The sequence below is a fragment of the Lissotriton helveticus genome, chromosome 2_1, assembly GCF_964261635.1.
Source record: "Lissotriton helveticus chromosome 2_1, aLisHel1.1, whole genome shotgun sequence".
Taxonomy (NCBI): domain Eukaryota; kingdom Metazoa; phylum Chordata; class Amphibia; order Caudata; family Salamandridae; genus Lissotriton; species Lissotriton helveticus.
The window spans coordinates 1,181,623,544-1,181,647,360 of NC_136059.1; the positions used below are offsets into that span (position 1 = coordinate 1,181,623,544).

At 42.3% G+C, this 23,817-nt stretch overlaps 1 protein-coding gene across 6 annotated transcripts in view; it reads left to right on the plus strand.

The window, feature by feature from the left end:
- The window catches only part of USO1 (USO1 vesicle transport factor), a 515,242-nt gene that overhangs the window by 344,887 nt on the left and 146,538 nt on the right, over positions 1-23,817 (plus strand). For 3 of the 6 annotated variants that reach the window (XM_078676049.1, XM_078676050.1, XM_078676054.1), the window contains exons 14-17: positions 4,406-4,426; positions 14,332-14,442; positions 21,243-21,361; positions 21,756-21,937. In XM_078676049.1, the coding sequence (XP_078532175.1) occupies positions 4,406-4,426; positions 14,332-14,442; positions 21,243-21,361; positions 21,756-21,937 (433 nt within the window). The remainder of the gene's footprint in view (positions 1-4,405; positions 4,427-14,331; positions 14,443-21,242; positions 21,362-21,755; positions 21,938-23,817) is intronic. The other 3 variants (XM_078676053.1, XM_078676052.1, XM_078676055.1) reach the window with 1 other exon arrangement.

The following is a 23,817-nucleotide window of genomic DNA, read 5'->3' on the forward strand; positions in this document are numbered from 1 at the left end:
ATAACACTACCTCTTTCGCCTATGTGTGTTTAACCCTTAATACCCTCTTTATCGTGTGGCAGTTGCTAATGTCAATATCATTTTTCCACACAAATCTCCTTCCTTGAAAAGCACATTCCACTCGCAAATACGTATTTTTATCTACAACATTCATGACTGCATGAAAACTCTTCCATTTCCAAAATTCTCACTTTGTTTTCCTGATTCCTTTAAGAAACAAATGAGTACTGCTGCTCTGCTGAGCTCTGTGGAGGGTTGTAGCTTTGGCATATCGCTCAAGCTATCTTTATGCCTCTGTTCACTACAATGCCAGCCTGCATTAAAGTCTTTGGACACCCATTTAACCCTCTTTGAAAGCAACATAAGGAGGAGCACTTACAATGTTGTACGAGGACAATAATGCTTCTTAACATTGTGTCCATTTGGATATGTATGTCCATGATTTCCTTGAGTTTTTATAACTCATCTTAATGCTGTGTCCTTACGGTTTCTTTGTATTGCTTCATTCAGCTTTTGAATCTGATTTCATTCTCTCTTTCCAGTTACCATGTCTCCACAGCTCTTGTGCCTTGTTGGTTTGGAAAGTGTGAGCATCAAATTGGAGGGGTGGGGGGTGTTCTTTAAGCTGTCAGTCATTATAGTTTGCTTTCAGTTAAGAACCGTTAAACTATAACAGCCTATCTGATGAATGCTTTTAACAGCAGATTCCTCACCTTTAAAATATTCACCAGTCGCCAGAATGGATCTGTAAAGTTTTTTTAAGCAGTTCGCCCACAAACGGCTAGGTAAGGCTGTGCAGCTGCCCTCGAAATGATGGCGAGGAGCTACATATAAGCAGTTTCTTCCTTTCTGTGCCTTCAAATGTGAATCTGAGCTTGTCTCCCACTTTTTCAGAGTTTGTCGATAACTCCCAAAAGAAAACCCAGTGTACAAGGTAATGATGTACTCTCCTAAAACTACCATCGTCAAGCCATGCAGTGGCTACAGAAAATAGAAGTCTGTCACAGAAATGCACAAAATGTGTATTTGGTATTTGGGCTCAGGGCACAACTCCAAATTGTACTATGAGTGCACCCTCATGCACCCAAAGACAATCTAAGACTGCAAATCTGAGTGTCCCTGAAATTGGGAAGTTGTAATGAACTTGTCTAAATCTTGCTCTCGCTCCATGTCTTCACAGTCCGAGTCCTCCGATAAGTCGAAGTCTGAGCGAAAACATTAGAAAGCAAAGCAGGACTCTACCCCATCCCGCCACCCTCTATTAAAAAATAAGTTGCGAGGGAGTAAAGGTGACAGTCTGTCTCGCTGCTGATCTCCGTTTGAGGAGCCGATCCTTACTTTGATCTGGATGCTACCACAGTTCGTTGGGCCAATAGCGGTTCTGTATCAGGTCAATGCCATTAAGGACGTCCTACTGTGTATCTTTGGCACTCTTCCGGATCCCTCTGGTGTGCCTTAGACCCCTAAGATCTGCAGGGGCCCTCAGTCAGATAACCGCAGGTGGCGCCATCCTTGGCGCCATCTGTACCCCTTGGACCTGTCAGTGTTTCAGCATTGACTCTGGTGCAGACTTCCTCCATGGCTCCAAGACCCGCATCGGTCTTGCCTTAATCGACGGCAGTGCTGATGCTGCCAGAGGAGAATCAGATACAGACTCTGGATGTCTGATTCCGATCCAGCATCGGCTCAACTCTGATAGAGGACACTTACAATCCGTTACACCACACCTGGTCCCCATACAAACTAAGTCTGATCCTATCTTCAACTACTGCAGAGCATCCTCTGAGGCTTAGTTCTGTTTTTGGCTCTGACTCTGCCCAGAGTTTGCCACTACCCAGAGATGACGACGGTGGGGATGATTTGTTCGGTAGCACCCTTAGGTGAATTACAACAGCAAAAATTATTGATAAAGCATGCAGGGGACAGCAAACAACCTATGCCAAGATGGTACGATTAGTGCTCAGATAGGAATAGCCCTTATTGACTCTTGGTGGTGACAGAGCAGAAAGTGGGTCTCCGCATGTGGGTCTGTAGGGAAAACTAGCTCTCACAAGGGAAGGCAGCTCTGCTTACCTACAACTGATTCTGACTAGGATCTAAATAGAGGATGGATAAATGGAAAACACATGAATGGCTGATTGGAAAAGTTTGGGGGGAAATAATGCTAGAGGAAGGACAAGATGCAACTTAGAAGGAACTTTCTGGAATAGAAACTAATAATGGCAATTCGAGTTCTAGGGCCAACTGTTAACAAATATATCCGTAGAGACACAGACTGGCACAGGGTGTGTCATCCTTCCCAAATGTGGGTAGCCAGTACTGTAAACCGCAACTCACTCCTGAGTAAAGCAGGAGCGGAATTAGAATATTTCAATGGTGTGCGTGTGCTCTCAGTAATATATAGTCAAAACACAAGTGTAGGTTGTACTCACTTGTTGGAGCTCTGTCAATGTGTCACAGAACCTATCTGGAATCTACGTTGGGTTATCTCAGCGACCCTCAAAATCTCCCTAGTGCCTTGCTCTGTGGAGGACACAGCAATCCCTGTGTGTCGTATCGCGTCAGATGCCAATGGATGGAGAGGAACTGATGTGTACCGGGTGACGAGAAGAGATGCTAGGCCGCATTCTGCTAATTAAGACTGCTTGGGGCGCCTGCCATGTTTCAAGCTAATGGCTCGAAAAGGGTTTGCTGCTTTGGTTGCTAACACATTATAATCTCTGCTGGTGCCTGGCATAAAGAGATATGGTGGCTATGTCTAGAGCTAATGTACGGTATACTTAGGAAACCGTGTTTAACTGTGCTTTAATGACACGCAAAAAAACCTAATTACTTGCAGTTGGACTAGCAGCGGACCTCGCTCCCTTCCCCACCCAAAGCTGACGGTGGTGACAGATGTGCCACTGCTTCAATGTGGGAGTCATCTGGGGCGGTACAGATCAGAGCATTCTGATCTCCGGTGTAAATTCAACCTCATATTACTGTTGAAGTTGCAGGTCACTTAAGGCCTTCCTGCCGACCATCAACAGGAAGTTGGTACAGGTTCTCACTGCAACACCACAGCCATGTGGTCCTTCAACTATCATGGCGGAGTGGGATCCTGTGCCAAGAGGCTCTGTGGTTGACCGAAGCATCAGGGGAATAGCCCTGAATGCAAAAGTAGCTGGCTGCGCCTGGCTGATCACGAATAACGTTTGCATCCCGAGGTAAAACAGGGCAACATCCGAAATTAGAGGGAAACCCTGCCTAAGTTTTCCCTCACCACACAGAATGCGTAATGTTAATGTCAAAAATGAATACAGTGGGCCCTCCTGTTAAAGCAGGATGATAGATACTCACGCTAGTCAGTAAATAAACATCAAGTTTGTATCCAAAATAAGGTCCCAAAAGATTATTGGAATGGCCAGTAGTCTAGCAGGTTCAAGTAGATACCCGCATGAGTTCTGACATTCTGAAGCCCTTTGCCTCAGTCTGAGTTTCATGGGAATTGGTTTAGTAGTTTATCAGCATAAGGAGTTTACAATGTGTAGACCGGCTAAAGGGATCACCTCACACTAAAACGAATCCACCACACTGGAAAACAAGTCATTGTGCTGGTCTATGAGATCAGTGTAGGAGTCAGAAGGACACCTTTCTCTGTCAGAGTATGTCTAACCCATGTTTATCTTTCATTTTGAAGGTAGAAAGTTTTAGGCTTGGGAAATTATTAGTCTGATCACAGCAATCCTTATGTGGTGTAGGTAATGCCAGATTACACATGCTGTGTCTCTGAATGCACACAGTTTTTCAAATCATTACAGGAATTTTGCAATGCATGCTGTGAAGGCGTTATTCTTAATGCGTAAATATTCTGTCTTTCATATTTATTTTTTGCTTCTGTGCTTCAAATGGCAAGCGTATTATATGGTACAGACATTCTCTCTGGGGTAATGATGCTTCTCACACACTTCAACTTATATATTAAAAGTGTTCATGAGCAACATTTATCTTAAAAATACTTTGTGCGGGATTTCTGCGTCTGTATTTACTCCATCTGGGTTTGAAAACACCTTGCTTGAGCTAGCGCTCTTAACGCACATATTTATTGCACCTTGGCTTCATAAAGCATGTAGCAATTTCACTCTTCTTTGAAAGAATTAATTTAGACTTACACTTGTGAATTATCTGATGCATCTATATAATACAATAAATGGCAGATTTGGAAATTCCCTTTTATCATTGCATGCTCATATTCCATTGTATGCTGCAAAGATTAGTTCATTTGGTCTTTTCCAGAATATTGGGGGGCAGGAAAGGGGGGGGGGGGGGGAGTCAGCGCATGGTTCCATATCATCTGCGTGCAGTCATTTTAAGATTCTACCATTGTGGATGTCTAAAATTGAACTTTTTGCTATGTAATTTGCAGGGTGATAAAATCGACAGACGGGTATGTATTTTGCTGCTTAGGTGTTTCTTGCCACTTGAAGGGCTTTGGTTGGTATTTTTTTGTTGCCTTTGGTTTCACACATTTTTAACTGCTTTCATGTGATTTTACTGACACTGCATTTCGCTGCTACTGGTTTATCCCCCTCCGAAGTCTGTTTTGGAGGTTAAAAGGGACTCCCTTGCAAAAGGTTGGCCTCGCCGATCATACTGGCATTTCTTGCTTTCCACTGAGGGCAGCATTCCACTCTGGCGTTGAGTTTGAATGCATTGGTATTGGTTTCAAATCGCTCCATGTTACTATTCTTTGTGGGCTCATCTAGAAAGCTATGCTTATTCCTTTTTACATTCTTGAGCATTCATTTAGAAGTTTGTTAAAAGGAATCTTGCTTTATTCCAGAATACTTTGGCAATTGCTTTTTTGGAAAGTGTTCAACGATGGAGATCATGTTTGACTTTTATGGCCTGGCCAGTTTTGCCTGGCAGGGAACAAGTGTTCTCCAGTTCCTGCATTATAGTTATAAACTACTGAAATGTGGCTGCAAGTAACAGAAGACATGTTTGTATGGGGCCGTCATTTTAAAGCTGTAACTTCAGCTCTTTTAAAAATCTTTACTTAGAGGCAAAGTTCAGCTCTCACTCTTAGTACTCTAGCACACTCTTTAAGACTCTTTCAAGTATTCCTCATCCTTAATCTGTCTAAAGTATTATGGTACCAAATTTGAGGCCATTACCTGCAAGCATGTGCTTGATGCAAAGTCATAATTATTACCTAATGTGTAAAATGCTTTTTATAACAAATTCTTTAGGATGTTAATACTGTGCACATTCATTTTGTCTGTCCATGGTTTCAAGTACTGTTGAATTGGAGTTATTTTTGTGCAGATTGCCATTAGGAATCCTAATTTTGCAACCGGGTGGCACAGTGATTTCTACATATAATTCCACTACAAGATGATGTGAAAAATCTACATTGCATCAGAGGCCATGCACCTCGAGGCTGTTCTGACTCTGACCATCTACATTACCTATATCTGCATCTTGAAGTCAGGTCCCATGTCTGTAGGGTCCAGCCTCATTGTCTGACTTTAGCTCACATTCCTGTGGATTGAGATTGAGTTTGAATTAGGTTTTTCTTCATTCATGACTTGCAGTTTATTGAGGAGGGTAAATTAGACACTTCCCACTACTACTTGGCCACATTTTATGTGGATGGCTTCACAGCTGGAATCACTAAATATCACCTCTTTCTTTGTCTGTTAATCTCTCCAGTAGTGTGATTACCATATTTGAGGAAGACATTCTCTGAGATGCCAGAAGAAAAGTTTCAACTTTAGATCAGTTGCTACTAACCACAAAATATTAATGTGAAGTATCTAAGTTTCCTTTCTCAAGGGTCCAAGAGTCTCTTGAAAACCTATTGAAGACACTGGCCAAACATCTTGAGTGGGTGGTGGTCAAAACCTTGTGCCTAGAACCACAAATTAAAATTCTTTAACACATGCTTTCCTATTGTCCCTCGGATTCCACATGAGTGAAGGGTAATAGAAAAGATGATCCATTTGAAAAGCAGTTTTGCCCCTAGGTTATATTTTTAGCATTGTATTACAGTGCATATCTCATATTGGGTGTTGCCAGTGGAAAACTGAATTGGCAGAAGCCTTGAGTTCGAGAGCACCCTTCGACAGCGGAGCTGATGTTGATAATCTGTTCTTGCCAATGGCTGAACGCTGTCCCTGCACATTAAATATGTCCTGCCTTGTTGCGCAAATTGTCCAGGGAAATTGTAATGTTCGAGGCATGTGGGCTGCTGAATTCATATCTTGTGCATAGATCGCCGCCTAGTGTTGGGTCCGGATGATTGCTTGCACATTGTTGTCCTGGAAGAGTCTTCGAAGTATCCCGAGATAGGTGGCTCCTCCCCCGGACTACAGTGCGTATGGGCATCCTCTCCATCCTCAGATTGTTTTTTTCCGCCATTGGGTTGGGATGTACTTTTCTTTACTCAAGTTCGGCAACTTTTCTACAAGGCCAAAAGGCCTTCGGGGTCGTCGGTATTGTTATTTCGATCGGTGCCGAGTTCTTGTTCCAGTTCTTTTCGAGCAGGACATCGAAGAGAGTCGCGTGGCCTTTTCGACACCAGAGGCCCGATCGTCGATGGAACGGAGCCCGTTCAAACGATGCCCCCTTTGTAACTCTAAATACCCGCACATCGATGTGTACCCAGTGTGCAACAAGTGCTTATCACCGGACCACAAAGAGGACAACTGTCTAGCTTGTGCTCGATTCCAGTCAAAGAAGACGCTTAGGCTCCGACATGCAGGGAGACAAACAATGACGAAGCCAGCGCCCGACTTGGTGAATATCTTCGATGAAGACGACGATGAGGTCGTCGAGACTGAGGATCCAGAACAGCCGTCGGATCCGGAGCATGACTCCAACTATTATGAAGACGACGAAGAAAACGTTGATGATGAAAACGTCGTCGAGGTAAGGGATGACGTGTCCCCTATCGGAGCCGTCGATGACGACTCGAGCGATGAACCAGGCCCAGCAGTGGGTACTGGGCCCAAAAAAGACACTGAAAAACTTCCAAAGGCTCAGGTTGAGGCATCGCCAAAAGGCCTTAGCCAAGATCATGACACACATTCTATAGCCCCGCGTCTCGGCCCTGCTAAGAATATATCTCACGAGCCATCGGTCGCACTACTGAAAGCGAAACCGAAAGCCATCGAGCCAAAAATGAAACCGAAACTGCTGAAAACAGTCTTCGGATCGAAGAGTTCGAACACATCGGATTCGACGAAGAAGAAAAAAGTGTTGACGACCCTGCGGGGTCAAACATAAAGGGTGTCGAGCCGAAGATTGGTGCGCTAAAGCCAAGCACGTCGAACCGACGAGGTCGGCGTCGGCGGACAGCGACACAAACAAGGGACTCGAGTCTCGGAAGGTTCTCGATCCGAGGCACCAAGTCGACAGGCCACAGCTCATCAAAGCCCTCGAGCCAAAACCCAAAGGCGCATCGAAGGAGCAAGTCGAATCGAGGCAGAAGAGCCCGCCTCCGACGCAACAAGCACCGAAGTCGACGTAAGGCCAGAAGCACAACACAGGGTGAAGTCGGTCGGTCCTATATCGACGCCGGCCCCGAAGAAGGTCACTCTGTCTAAAGACGCTATGCCACCGATAAAATTCGGGCTGCCCCCGACTGCACGCCCTAAGGCGATCGATCCGAAAACCGGGGTCGAGACACCCAAGACTGTGTCACTTGGAAAACTGAGTCATCCTCCGGAAGAGGACGTTATGTACCAGGAGCCCTCCTATGATGAACAGTCGAAGCTACATATCGACTCCGAATCCGGCAGACTTACTATTTATCAAAGAAAGATCAGGTCGGAAAATCCTCTGGAATCATATAAAATTCCACTCAAAAAGAAAAGGGATTCTTCTACATTGCCTGTCCTTTTTGAGACTGTAAGGTACCATGGCCAGGACACTTCTGCATACTCACCCACACGCTCTAATGAGGATATGGGGTATGACTATGATGAACAATATACTTACCCTGCGGACAATGATCAGGATGACCAGACTCAAGCCTGGACAGACCCTATTGACCAGGGGGAGTCACAAACTATTCCTGATACTCCTTCTTATCCTGTCAAAACTTCGCCAACAGAAGATACAGCAGCGTTTAACGCATTAATAGAAAGGGCAGCGCAAAATCATGATGTGGACATGCATGCTGACCCAATTGAAGAGGACTTCTTCTTTGACACTTTCTCCACTTCAGAGAAATCAGTTAAAACATTGCCAATGTTAAAAGGTGTCCTTAAACACGCAGGAGACATTTTCAAGGAAACCACAAGAGCAAGGGTTGTTAACCCCAGAATTGAAAGAAAATACAGACCGGCGCCTGTGGACCCTACATACATTAAGGGACAGCTGCCGTTGGACTCTTTGGTGGTATCCAATGCTCGTAAACGTGCCAACTCACAAACTACTGGTGATGCTCCTCCTCCAGACAAGGAGTCTAAAGTTTTAGAAGCTTCTGGGAAAAGGGTAGCTGCTCAAGCAGCTAATAGCTGGAGAATTTCCAACACACAGGCCCTATTAGCCAGATATGATAGGGCGCATTATGACACATTAGAGCAACTGCTACAACATTTGCCTGAGGCCTACAAGGAGGGAGCAGAAACACTGATACAAGAAGGGAAATTGATATCCAACGCATCCATCAAATGTGCGCTGGACGCGGCACACACAGCAGCCAGGGCCATCAACACAAGTGTCATGCTCAGGAGGCATGCTTGGTTGCGCATCTCAGGGTTCAAACCTGAGATTCAAACCACATTATTAAATCAGCCTGTAAACCCTGATTTTTTTATTTGGTCCTGATGTGGACACAATCTTAGAGAAGATTAAAAAAGACACAGACAGCCAAATCTATGGGTGCCTTGCAGTCACAACAATTCAGAGGAGGCTCCTTTCGTCGCTCCAATAACAGAGGAGCTACAAGAGGCCAGGCATCCCAGCAGACTCAATACAATAAAGGGAGCACCCAAACCACCTATAATAAAACAAGCAGAGGTGGATACCGTGGCAACAGCAGTAAAGGCAGAGGACGAGGGAATAACAACACCAGATCCTCCGCCAATACTAAACAGTGACGCCTGGTCACTGCCCCCGGACCATGTAACACCGGTCGGGGGCAGATTACAACAGTTCCTGCCAGTCTGGGAAAGCATTACCACAGACAGGTGGGTGAGACAACTTATTCAGTACGGCTATTGTCTAGAGCTAACCTCTACTCCACCCAACATACCCCCAAGACACCGTCCTATGTCCGCAGAGCACATAGACTTATTGCAGCAAGAAGTTATCAGCATGCTGCAAAAAGGGGCCATAGAACTCGTCCCTATACAGCAACAGGGTACAGGGGTGTACTCGCTGTACTTCTTAAACCCCAAAAAAGACGTGTCTCTCAGGCCCATACTGGACCTCAGGCCCCTAAACCAATACATTTTGTCAGAACACTTTCACATGCTCACTTTACAGCAAGTTCTACCATTACTCAGTCAGGGAGACTTCCTCGCAACACTAGACCTAAAGGATGCGTATTTCCACATACCAATACATCCAGCACACAGGAAGTATCTCCGGTTTACCATCCAAAATCAGCACTACCAGTTCAAGGTACTGCCTTACGGGGTGACAACAGCCCCCAGGGTGTTTACCAAGTGCCTCGCGACAGTGGCGGTGCACCTACGGAGACAACCATATTCACGTCTACCCCTATCTTGACGACTGGCTCATCCAAGCAAAGTCAGCCCAGCAATGTGCCAGCCACATGTCCCGCACTATTCACCTCCTACACAGCCTCGGATTCTCATTAAACTACCCAAAGTCTCATCTTCAGCCCGCCCACGTACAACAGTACCTGGGAGCAACAATAGACACTCTGGCGGCAAAGGCGCAGCCAAACTCAGCAAGAATCAACAGCATTCTATTACTGATTCAGAAATTCAGACCCCAACACTCGCTCACAGCAAGGCTGTTTATGCAGTTGATAGGCATGATGGCCTCCTGCATCTTCATAGTCCCTCACGCGAGACTACACATGCGTCCGCTTCAGGAGTGCTTAGCACGGCAGTGGAACCAGGCTCAGGGACAATTGAAAGACCTAGTGTTGGTGACCGGTCGCGCATACAGCTCTCTGCATTGGTGGAACCCACAAAACCTTTGCAGGGGACGACCGTTCCAAGAGCCTGTACCACAAATAGTGTTGACGACGGACGCATCTCTCCTAGGATGGGGAGCGCATGTCCTCCATTACACAGTGCAGGGACTATGGACGACACAGCAAAAAAGGATGCACATCAACCTGCTGGAACTGATGGCAATCTTTATGGCAATGAAGGCGTTCAAGGTACATTTGTGCAACAAAGTCGTGTTAATCCGGACGGACAACATGACTGCCATGTACGACATACACAAGCAGGGAGGGACACACTCTCCACAGTTGTCCCATCTAGCGCAAAGCATGTGGAAGTGGGCCATTCAGAGAAACATCTTCCTCATGGCGGAACACCTCCCATGCAGGGACGACCAGATGGCGGATCTGCTCAGCAGACGCAGCCACCAAATGCACGAGTGGGAGATACATCCCTCAGTGCTGCAACCGTACTTCCAGCGGTGGGGTCACCCAGAAATAGACCTGTTCGCCACAAGGGAAAACGCAAAATGCTAAAGCTTCGCCGCCATGTTTCCACATCCGCAGTCTCAGGGCAATGCGATATGGATGAACTGGTCAGGCAAGTTTGTGTACGCTTTTCCCCCAGCCCCGCTCATACCACTAGTGGCACGCAAACTGCGACAACACTCAATGACACTCATCCTAGTTGCTCCAACGTGGGCGCGGCAACCATGGTACACCACGTTCCTAGAACTTTCCGTGGTTCCTCATCAAAGGCTGCGATTAACACCCAGTCTTTTAACGCTGAGCCATGGCGACATTCAGCACCCAGATCCGCAACAGTTGAACCTTGCGATCTGGCTCCTGAAGTCAAAGAGTTTGGTTACCTGAACTTGCCTCCTGACTGTATGAATATTATCAAAGAGGCAAGAAGTCCTACAACCAGAGCATGCTATGCGGCGAAGTGGAAACGATTTGTCTTCTATTGTAACAATAATGACATAAATCCGCTAGATGCATCTACTCAAAACATCATATGTTACCTGTTACATTTACACAGATGCAATCTGGCTTACAGTTCCATACGTATACATTTAGCTGCGGTGGCAGCTTATCTTCAGAACAGGCAGCACCTTTCACTCTTCAGAGTACCTGCTATTAAAGCTTTCCTAGAGGGACTCAAACGAATCATTCCTCCAAGACACCCACCTTCACCTGTTTGGAACCTAAACGTGGTTCTAACCAGACTAATGGGACCACCTTTTAAACCTCTACACTCGTGTGAGATACAATTCCTAACGTGGAAAGTGGCTTTTCTAGTGGTGATTACATCACTTAGAAGAGTTAGTGAGCTGCAAGCCCTAACTATTCAGGAGCCATTCATACAAATTCACGCAAATAGGGTAGTGCTGCGAACAAACCCCAAATTTATGCCAAAGGTGGTATCCCAGTTTCACATCAATCAAGCTATAGAACTGCCAGTATTCTTCCCGAATCCAGATTCCGTGGCAGAAAGAGCTCTACATACCCTAGACGTTAAAAGAGCTCTCCTGTACTATATAGACAGAACAAAACTTTTCAGAAAGACTAAGCAACTGTTTGTTGCCTTTTCACCACAGCACAAAGGCAACCCCATTTCCAAATCAGGTATAGCCAGATGGATTGTTAAGTGCACACAAATTTATCAAAAAGCTAAACGCACATTAACAGTTCCCCCAAGAGCGCATTCAACACGCAAGTTAGGGGCATCCATGGCTTTCCTAGGAAACATTCCTCTAGAAGACATATGTAAGGCAGCCACATGGACTACCATACATACATTTACCAAACACTACTGCGTAGATGTACACTCCAAACAGCAGGCAGCTGTAGGGCAGGCTGTACTCAAGACTCTTTTTCAGACTGCTGCAGCTGGCACGGGCAACCGCCGCTAGGGGGAGACTGCTATACATTCTATGCACAAGATATGAATTCAGCAGCCCACATGCCTCGAACGGAATATGCTACTTACCAGTATGCATCTGTTCTTGGCATGTAGGGCTGCTGACATTCATATCGCCCTCCCTCCTCCCCGGTGCCTGTCTTAGCTGTAGCACTCAGAATTATTCTCTAGCATGGACATCACTTACTGTATCATACTCCATCCCTGCCACAATGGCGAAAAAAATCTGAGGATGGAGAGGATGCCCATGCGCACTGTAGTCCGGGGGAGGAGCCACCTATCTCGTGATACTTCGAAGACTCTTCCAGGACAACAATTTGCAATCATCCGGACCCAACACTAGGCGGCGATCTATGCACAAGATATGAATGTCAGCAGCCCTACATGCCAAGAACAGATGCATACTGGTAAGTAGCATATTCCTTACCAATGACACTGTTATAGAAAATTCAGCAAATACGTGCTACTATACAAGTGTTCCCGGTCTCTAGTGCTCCTGTATCTCCTCTGTAAGTCATATTAACTAATAATCAATGCTTATTTTCAAGGTCCTTTGAGGATGTCGAAGTCCACTACTGCAGGCCGTATGCTAATTTAACTCTAACACCTCAATGACTGGATTCAGGTCAATAAAGATCACCAGATATTGATGACTTTGGCATTTCTATAAACAAATGTAACTTTTAGTGGCTGTCCAACATTAGGGCACGGAAATGCTTGTTGGTATCTATAGTCAAATTTGCATCTGTTTAGAGAATACTGTCCGGAGTGTTGTAAGTGGCTTCTTACAAACTGGTTTATGAATCGGTGATTAACCCCCTTGGTTTTCTTGTAATGTTGCAGTGCCGAGAAAAGAAGCCCTGGTTTCTGAAATATACTACATAGATGGGTGTCCTGGCATGCTCAATTTAGCTTTCTGAGGAGTCAAGCTGGTGTGCACAGAAAATTGTGGTTAATAGCGAAGATACCAAAGATGATGAGTAACCGGAGTTCAATAATGATTAGAAAAATAGTTTTTGCTCACAATTTAGTACAATTTTGCTTTGCTGAGATTACTAGCAGGGCCAGGAATTCATCTTCAGCTTCTTCATGGATTTAGCTAGTGGATCTAGCATTTGAAGTCCCTCTAACCTTTTCCTGAACTGGCTGGCCTGGGGTGTCTGGTCGACTCACTCTGTGGGAACCTGTTGTGGCGATAGTTGAGAACATGTTTGCAATAATCCAGTCTCTTATTTTGTGTGGACTTATAATCATGATGTAAAAAAGGGAAACACATTGCCTATATGGAGCCTGTTACATTTTGTCCATTAGCCCTTGCCCATTACGAGCCTGTAAGCACTGCTCCACCAAATAGTGGGACTGGGGGGACAAATTCATAACGGTTTACGTGGAAATGTTCTCTGCTGTTGCTTACCACATACAGTAGCTTATATCATATCTGGTTTCCTTCTCATGCCCTGTGAGGGTGCATGCCATTCTCATTCCCTTTATTTTAAAGCGAACGCCGTCCTGTGTCACACATGTTCCTTTTTGAGTCATTACATGCCTTATAATTTGACTGCTTCAATCTGTTGCATGCAATGATTAAATAATGGTGTAACAAATAAACGCAATGGTTAATGCTAACTTGTCCTCCAGGAAGCTACATTTACAGAACTAGTAGATGTAATTAAATTGATTGCTACATGCTAGAATGCATCTCGAGCTAAGCTAAATCCTTCCACGTTAACTACAGGATGGTGCCCTACTCTTGAAGTCTGTGTAACAGACAAACCGTCAATTCATTGCTATTGGCTGAATACTTTGTTGAAACCCAGAACAATAAGAAGTGACAGACCCAAATGTATTACTTGTAAATTGGTTGCAAAACTCATTTCTTTTTGCCATGCGTTCATAGTAGAAAGTCAGTCCCTAAAGTTAAATTTTGCATACATTGTCTGGTGGGTTCTGGTGAAATCAGTCAGTCTTGCATTGTTCTTCATGTTTTTTTTGTATGGTTGTGTACTCATTTGGATGCCACCAACAACCAATAATTGCATCAGTACTAATCTATGTATTCAGTTTTGTGATCCGCAATGATCTTGATTTCTTTACCTTGACTTACTGTATGTTGTGGCTCATAGACTAACCATATATTTTGTATGGCTATTTCATAAGCAGTTGGCACGCAAAACATTATATTTTATTCATTCAGTGCCTGACTTTCAATTCTTAGGTCCATGAGGCTTATTTTAATGCACTCTGTAATACATTTATGCACATATTATTTTCACAGGGAAGCAAGGTACAGACAAGAGTTGGGCTATTAATGTTACTGTGTACCTGGTTAAGTAACTGCCCCATTGCAGTTGCACATTTTCTTCATAATCCAAGAAATGTTCCATTTGTATCCTTTAAACCCATCATTAACTGAGGTGCATGTTTGAGCACTCCCTTATTAATCATGGTTCATACATTGCCACTGTTCACAGCCTGATTGTTCTTTCTCTTTTATTTCAGCTTTAAACTCCAAATGTTAGCGCCTCATAATCTAATTACTTTCAAGTTTGAGTGTGTTGCTTTAAAGGATTTAATTTTGTTTGTACAGATAGTGTGGGGTCATTTCTTTGGTCCCTGGGACATCAGTGATTGTTTGCATCCCTGGTTGGTTTATCACTGATGTTTCAGAACAACAGAAACCATTGAACTCTATTTGGGCAACCAAGCACCATCCTTTGTACTTGTATCTAAAAGGCTTGGAAGTTGAGGAGTCCTCAGCTTTGCTCCAGGTGGTGTTAGAGGATTTAGAACACCGATGCTCTATGACTGCAGAAAGTACTTTCAATCAAGTCAATGTCCAGCCAGCTTTAAAGAATGCCTTTATTTTTTATATTTTATTGTTCCACAGTAAAGCACTCGGACAATACAGCTTATAGCAATGACACATATTCATACTTGGTCAATAAAAGCACCCCAGATACTCAAACCAATCTTCTTTTTTTATACCCTTAACAGAAAATAGGCTAAATTCTAAATTAAACAAATTATACATTTTAGCTCGCCATACCCCAAATGGAGGGGGTTCAATTTGAAGCCTCTTAGAAGCAATACACAATCGAGCGACGGTCATTGCTACAAAAATCAAATAGCGATATTTATACAATGAAGTACCTTTATCAATTTCCGACCCCATCCCTAATAACATTATCGCAGGTGTAATCCTCAGCGGGCTGTCAATAATTATACTCATAAATTTCTCTATTTCCATAAGGAATCTGGACAAGTTGCGGCAGCTAAAAAAAACATGTAAACTATCAGCATTATCTGCCTGGCAGCGAAAACATTTCCCATCATTAACTCCCCCTCACTTAAACATACGAGCAGGGGTATAATACAAATCAAACACGGTCTTCAAGAATTGCACTTTCAAATTAGCAGACATTAACACAACCATAGATCTAGAAATGGCCTCCTAAATATATATGTTCTGTTCTCCTAAAACCTTAGACCATTTGGCATTAGGTTTCTCTAAATCATCTGATCTATATGATAACATTAACTTCTACAACATCCCTATTTTTTCCTGCCGCCTTACCGCTTCCACAAGAGGATTGGGTGCAAGCGTAACTTTCTTACGAGATAAATAATCCCGGATTTGAAGAAATTTAAAAAACTGAAGATTGGATAAATTATATAATCTCCCTAATTCTTCAAAAGACATAAGTCCCTCCGTTGCAATAAAATCCCCTAATATTCTAATACCTTTATTCCTCCAAACTTGGGCTACATTATCCCAAAAAATAGGAGGGAGAACCTTTTCAGCGTTCATGGGTGTGTAATAAGATAATTTCTCCAATACACAAAGTTTCCGAATTCGTTTCCATACATTGAAGGAGCCTTACAAGACTTTAAATCTTGTTCTCTTAAAATAGCATCCATCAATTTCTTTAAATAAGCATTGTCGAGCCTCAGATCTTAGAAAGATCTCAAAAAATCGAAGGGGCCTCTGCTATATTAGCCATTCCATCCCCAGTCAATAAAATCCGCATTTTTAACAAAAAAACATACATAAAAATATAAGGCAAAATCCGGTATAGCAACACCACCTCTCTCCACAGGAAGGGTCATAAACCTGCTAGCTCGTCTTGGTTTACCAGGGGCCCAGAGAAATCTTGTGCATACAGTTTGAAGATGTTGCAGCTGAGCTCCTGAAATTTCCAAAGGAATTGATCTAAATATAAATGGAGCTTTAGGTAAAATGTTCATTTTGATAATGTTACTTCTGCCAATGAAAGTCAAATGTAACCGTGCCCATTTATCAAGCGAGTCTTTAACACTCTTTATCAGCGCATTCCAATTGGCATCGACCACCTCTAACATTAAGGCTCTAATTGTAATACCTAAATAAGCCACTTCTTTTAGCACTCTTGTATCCTGCAAGACAATACTATCTGAACAAAGCATCTGTGTTTTTGTTACGTTAAGTGTATAGCCAGATACCTGGCCAAATGATATTGCTAATTGCTCAATCTCTTGGAGTGCAAGCATTGGATCAGCCGAAGTCACTGCGATGTCATCCGCATAGGCAAATACAGAAAAAGGTATATCATTTACATAAAAAGGCTTAATACGAGGAATATTGGCTAACTGTTCAACAAAAGGATTAATGTACAAAGCAAACAAAAGTGGAGAACAGGGGCAACTTTGCCTGGTACCTCTAGTAATTTTAACAGCATCTGATAATAGCCCCATAGCAGCAATTCTACCAATCGGTTCAGTATATAATACCTGTAGGGCAGTCAGAAATACCACGCATCAATTGCCATAAATACCCCCACTCCACCCGATCGAATGCTTTCTCTGCATCCAATAAAATTAATTCTAAATCTCATTTTTCCGTATGAGCAACATCAAACAATGTAATTATTTTTTTTACGTGGGTAGTAGTCCCACGAGAAGGACATGTTGGTTTACAGACACTAACGAGCTAATAACCTTGGATAAACAATTTGCCAGTATCTTGGAGTATATTTTACTGTCACAGTTGTGTAAAGAAATTGGGCGGTATGATCCAACCAGCTCCGGGTCTTTGCCCTTCTTACAAAACACCACTATAGTAGCTTCAGCCCATGATTTATGGGCATAGCCCTTCTGGGCAGCTTGAAGCATATTCAACATTTCATCCTTTAAATGATGAAAAAAAAGTTTGTAAACCTCGATCGGGATCTTGTCAGGACCAGCCGCTTTTCCTACTGCAAGATCTTTTATTGCCACTTCTAACTCTGACATTGTGATTGGGCTTTCCGATTGTTCTGCTACTAAGGGATCTAGGAATAATATTCCCTCCTTCAGAAATACACTATCTTTAACCCCCTCCTTATCCTGTTGCGTATATAAATGGGTATAGAACTGATGAAAAATAGATAAAATCTGTTGAGGATCCTGACATATTTGACCATTCTTACCCTTCATGGACGTTATTGCTCGAGACGACTCTTTTATACGTAAGCATAAGGCCAAGGATCTCCCCACTGTTTCTCCAAGTTCATGATTTTCCTTTTTATAAACAAAATACTTTTTGGCACTCTCAATATTCCACTAGCCTTGAATTTTCGCCCACGCACTTGCAACAGAGTTTTCCAACTCCATAATATTATTGCTTTGCTGTAAAATCCCACAGGTTAAATTAACCTCAGCTTCTCTCAAAGCATCATACAGTCCTTGTAGTTTTAATCTGATTTTCCTTTGCTGGTGTAGTCCAAAATTAAAAACTTCACCACAAAAACAAGCTTTAAATGTATCCCAAACACCTGCAATATGAGTCGAATGCCTATTATTGTCAAAAAATCCTCCTTCATCCAATGACCCATATATTCTCTAAACTCATCATTAAAACAAAGATTCCGGTCGAACGAAAAAGTTTTAGGTGACATCTTCCCGCCCGATATACTCTATTCCAGAACAATTGTGGCAGAAGAAATCCTGGGATATAATTGGACTGAGGCCCCAACTAGCGAAGTAGTGGATGCAAAAAAATAATATAAACAAACTAACTTTTTATGGGGAAAAGAGTAAAATGTATAGCCCGGATCATTAGGATTCAACTTTCCCCATACATCAGTCAGTCAATGATCATTAACCAAATGATATAAAGCTTTAAATACACGTGGTTTACGCCCTTTATATCTTTGCGGCCCACCCAGTAACTCTTGATTAGCCAGGTTAATGTTTATATCCCCACATATAACCAAGGGTCGTCCCCAAGTAGCCAACTCTAAATTCAATTCCTCCAAAATTTCTGCCTCATCTAAGTTACAGCCATAAATGGTGCAAACAGTAAGTTTACTCTCCCCAGATCCACATTCAACAATGGCCCAGCGCCCTAAATTATCAGCCAGCGACCTACCCACAGGCTGTATGTTTGATTTGGCCAAAATGGCCACACCCCGAGTCAAATGAAGTTCCTTAGAGGCCGTCAGCAATGAAAAACCCAACTCTTTTAAGATCTACCGTCTGGGCCAGGGTATATGCGTCTCTTGAAGACAAACCAGGTCTGGCTGAATAACTAACAGTTCAGCAGCTACCCTCTTCCTTTTAGACAAATCATTAAGACCGGAAACATTCAACGAACATCATTTTATCCCTTTAGGAATTATAATGACAATGTTATGATGGCATCTCCCTTACACACAAATTGGCTATAATACAGTGTCTACACATACATATTCCCATTGGGACCAAATCAAGATTTTTATTTTTGATGGTCTTCAGAGTACTTTCAACTGTGGATTTTTTTCCATTTTTACCCCACCAAAGCGCCCAACCCAACCCCCCCCCCCACTCTCCCCCCTAAAGAATGCCTTTAAATAAAATATGGAAAAGTAAAGCAGTTAAAATGAAGATCAACACAAAAAGTAGGAGTTTTTAAGCACCTTCTAAGGCTGAAGTATCTCACCAAATACAAGTAATACACTCAATGTGATACAAGGCTACCAATCACAATAAGGGGCCCTCCTAGCTATTATACCATAAGCAATTGTTTGGATGTTCTCTGCAATCTTCAGGAACCTGTGATTGTTACTCAATAACTTCACTACAGGCAAGATGCAGAACGACTAGACAGATGCTACACTGCATGAAGTTAGCTATGATATTCTGGTCTTGGTTTAACAGCAGCTTTGGATGCACACCTGAACACTCACTGGTTTTGATCTTAGGTCGCATAATATCCAGGAAAAACAGCTTTAGGGGTCAACCAATTGAGATCCTTCATTGTTTAATATAAAGAGTTTGCTTGCACTGGAGTTGTGTTAGCACACACATTAAGCTCTCTGGGTGCACCAAAATATGAAGTGGCCATAGCTTGTAACTGGACTATCAGGGCTCAAGATTTTTGATTGGTGAAAACGTACACAGAACCAGGAGTACTCACTAGACTCATCATCATTTTAGACCGGGATGCAGGGTTGTGTTCCAGCGCAAATCTCAAATGCCGGTCTCTGAATCTCTCACAATTTCTTTTTTTTTTTTTAAATGAATCCGAGTTTTGAGCCGTTTTTAGACGAGATCGAACCGCGATTGGCAAAATCACTCTACTTGAAGTTTAGGTATGGTATAATCCAAGTCAATACCTTCCCAGCCAAATGGGTAAAATCTGACTTGACTGAAAGGGACTCTAGATGCACGTCGTGCCTATTTGTCGCGAACGAGGATATTGCGCACATCTTGGGCTTTTTTTTTGCACAGCTTACGCAATACCTAGACGAAAGTGGATTAAGCCCCTCTGCAGAAGACTGAATAGTAGAAGTTATCTAGAGGTACTAAGAGTATTAAAATCTGATAGCTCCCAACTTGTGGTTCTGGGCGTTAGTAAATTTCTGTTGGCTGCCAGCTTTATAAGGAGTAAGAAAGGGCAACATTTTTAAAATTTTCTTAAACATTCAAAAGTTTTCTCTCTGCATATGAGACAGAATTGGAGTTGTGACAATTGAATAGTAATCTATGTACTGCATTTACAACATTCCTGAAAGAAGTAATGATCTCGTTGTAACGCTTTAGCCCAGAGAAACGTATAATTTTTATGTTTTGTTTTTAAATATTTTATCCTTGAAAATCTGTTTTATATATTTGTACTAGATGGGTCAAAACTAAAATGTTTTAAAGGATGTGTTTGTATGCTCTAATGATTCTTTGAATCGAATAAAGAGATTTGATGTTTGATGAATCTCTAGGGGCTTGTTGCATAGTTCTAACCTTAGGATCTGACTTTGAGTCCAATGGTAAAGAACAAAAACCTGTCTTCACCATTTTGTTGAAGCATTTGCTGTGTCCAAAGGCTGACCTTATTATCATAGCACACAGTCAGGCACATACATTCTTGTCAAACATAACATATTGAATGCATACTATGGGATAAAAGTAAGGTGCCCAGTTACTGATGACGGCATAGATTTTACAGTGGATGTAGCCTTTAGTGTGCCTTCCCACCAAGTGTTAAAGATTTGTTTTAAAAGACCTGTGCCTGTCAACTATGATTAGTAGCTACCTGCCATTAGTCATGCCATTGCCTGGCTCAAGGGGAACAGTAATTAGCTTTGGTTAGCGATTACCTTACAGGTTGTGAAGTACACTGACACAAGTTACAAAAACGTTTTGTAGATTTTACGAAAAACACGCATTGCAGTCATGTAGTGGAATTTCGATCTAAATTTCAATGTCTTTTTCACAGTTAGATTTTTTTTTTTACATATATCACTCTTCATTTTACCATGTGTTAGGTTATATTGTTTGACTCGCTTGTGTTTTGGAAAGAACAGTAAATCATGTTTCTTTAAGAAAGAGTTGAACCTGGCTAGTGTGCCACAGCTTTCCTTGACATGCACATAATTTTGCATCTACAACTAGCAGTAAAGTACAAATATTGTGGCCTTCATTCAACAATTGATGTTGAATTTCAGCCTGTAGGCATCTGCTCTGGTGTACAATGAAAAGATGCACTGTAAAGCTTAAGGATAAATTCATAATTATGTTCATCATCATGTCCTCAATATGTAAATCATTGATTTCAGCACATTTTGCTTTATGTAAAAATTGCATTTTTTCTGAATTTTAAGAGCAAAAAGTTACTGAGACATTATTTTCATTGGTTTTTTGAAAAGTCTGTGCACAGACTGCAAAATGTTATAAGTTCCTTGACAAGTTTCGCAGCTCACCGGGCAAATCTCTGAGAATCTTGGAGAAGAGGAGCAGTTGGTTCAAGGCTTGTGCGCATTACTACTGGGCATTTCCATTTACTACAATGACAATTCTTTAGAAGACAATACCAAGTAAGAACAAAACCAATACTGTCTTTGATATAGCACTTGGAGCTTTATTGTGCACGTTTATTCCGTGAGTGAATGGAGTGGTCTCATAAACGCAAGCCATTGTTATTCGATTTCGGTTTGTTTAGTTCAAGAGAGTGTAAGAGAGTGTAAGAGATTACTTTTTTTTTTTTCACATCCATACAAAAAAGTATTGCTGTTGTTTATGCATGTGACTTCCGTTATCTATTCTGGAGCACTAAGGTATTCTTGTTCATTGTGCTCTGAGGAAGGGTTAACCAGGCCATCTCATGCTTAGTTTAGTTACTAGAGTTCGGCAATAACTTTGCTTTATTTAAACACAATGCATTATTTGACTAAAGATGTGATTTTGTTTTTCTATCTACATGCTTTCTAGAGAAAAACTGAAACAGTTGATAGAGAAAAGAATTGGAAAAGAGAATTTCACAGAGAAATTGGGATTCATTTCAAAGCACGAACTGTATTCAAAAGCTGCTCAGAAACCTCAGCCAAATTTTTCAAGCCCTGATCACATGATATTCGATCACGAGTTTACCAAGCTGGTTAAAGAATTGGAGGGTAAGATCCACCGATGTTTTGCATTAGTGATAGGTGCTATTTTTATTTTGTATGTGTGAAAAATTATGAAAAAGCCCCTGGCTCATCTGAAGAGGTACACATTTCATCCAAGTGAGTACTAATACACTGATTAGTAGTGTAACTGTTATTCAATTGTTATCTACAGACAGAAGTGGCAAATTGTGTTGGAAAGTGACCTATAAAAACAAGTTTATTCTAAACATTCAAACATCTGTTTTTCAATAAAATACGAATTGGCTTGTCATTCAATTCAATTGTTTACTTTATTCGGTTTCAATTAGTAGAAAACCATAAAAGTACATACATGTCATATTAAAACATTTGCCAGGAGAAAAAACATGAATTGTTTCTTAAAATACAATTAAGTTAAAATGCACAGCAAAAGATTAAAAGCGTCCAACTTCAGTTATAAGTTTGTTCTGTGGCGAATACAAAATTTTAAAAACCTGGCTATGTTTAGTGCTAGAAAATCAGACTCAAGAAGTTGGAGAACCAAGAGAGCAGGACGACATTGGCGTAGCCCCAAAGTTTTTAAAAATGGAGCAATCCATCTCTTTCTCGGTTCTGAGTAGAATTTGCAAAAAAGGGTCAAATGTAAAAGAGATTGGAGAGAGATACCATCACAAGGGCACTGACAAAGCAGCTGTGACCAATCATTAACAGTAGGGAATGTGACGAGCTGATGGAAGGTGTTGAGCCTAAACCGGGTCAGCAAAAATCTATCGTAACTGCTTAGGTTCCAGGTTAAGTATGGCTGGATCAGCAAAGAGGTTTGGATCAACAAAGCATACTGAACCGAGGTTTTATTGGCTTAACCTGTCAAACGGAGTTCCGCTAGATGGGTTAAGCATTGATTTTTTAAACATTTTCCTAGAGATCTGTTCCAATTCTGGTGGATTGTGATAGAATTTCTCTAGGCCCAGATCATAGAGGAACTTTTTAACGTATCGAAGCCAACCAATCTTGTTCACATTTTCAAGCAGAAGACAATCCTTCAAGATACTTTGGGTAAGGACTAACTTATTTGAGGTCCAAACATGGTGCCATAAGAGAATAGGCTGACTCTTTATGATGTCAGTGATATAGGGCAGGCCTAACTCTAAATGGCAGTAAAATGTTGATGTACCCTGGGGAACGGCAAGAAGGAACCTCAAAAAACTGTTTTCCACTTTTTGGCTGGCTTCTGGCTGGATGTAGCCCCACACCCCGGCCCCATAGATGGCGGTACTGATACATTTGGCCTGATAGATGCAAATCATCTCCTCGGGCGGTCTTCTTCCCAGTCTCTGTGTAAAGTTTACTAGGCCCATGGTTGATTTTAAAAGCTGCAGTTTTCTGGCCTCAATAGCTTTCCTCCAAGGTCCCTTTTCATCGATTAGGACTCCAAGCTAGGGATAGGTTTGGGTGTAGTCTACACTAGAATTGTTTATATAAATTGTTCTCCCTTTTCTTTGTTTTGGGCCGCAATACATAATAAAAGTTTTTTTAATGTTTATTTTTAAGTCTAGATTTGACATAAATGGGTTATATCGGGTCAGTGAGCGCTGAAGTTCAAGGGGAGTGCGAGCTCTAATCACCGCGTCATCCGCATAAAGGAGAGCGGGGATCGGACGATGTTGAATTAAGGGTAGGTCCTGGGACCCCTCCAGCATGGCTTCTTCTAGGCCATTTGTGTAGATGGTAAAAAGGAAGGGGGCCAGGACACAGCCCTGTCTAACTCCCCGCTCAACCCTGAAAGGTGCTGTCAGCTCACCCCCCCAAACCAAATCTCACATTTTGGCTGTGGTGTTGCTGTACATTTCAAGAAGAAAATTAACTAGCAATGGGTCGACTCCCATTTCTGTTAAGATATCCCATAG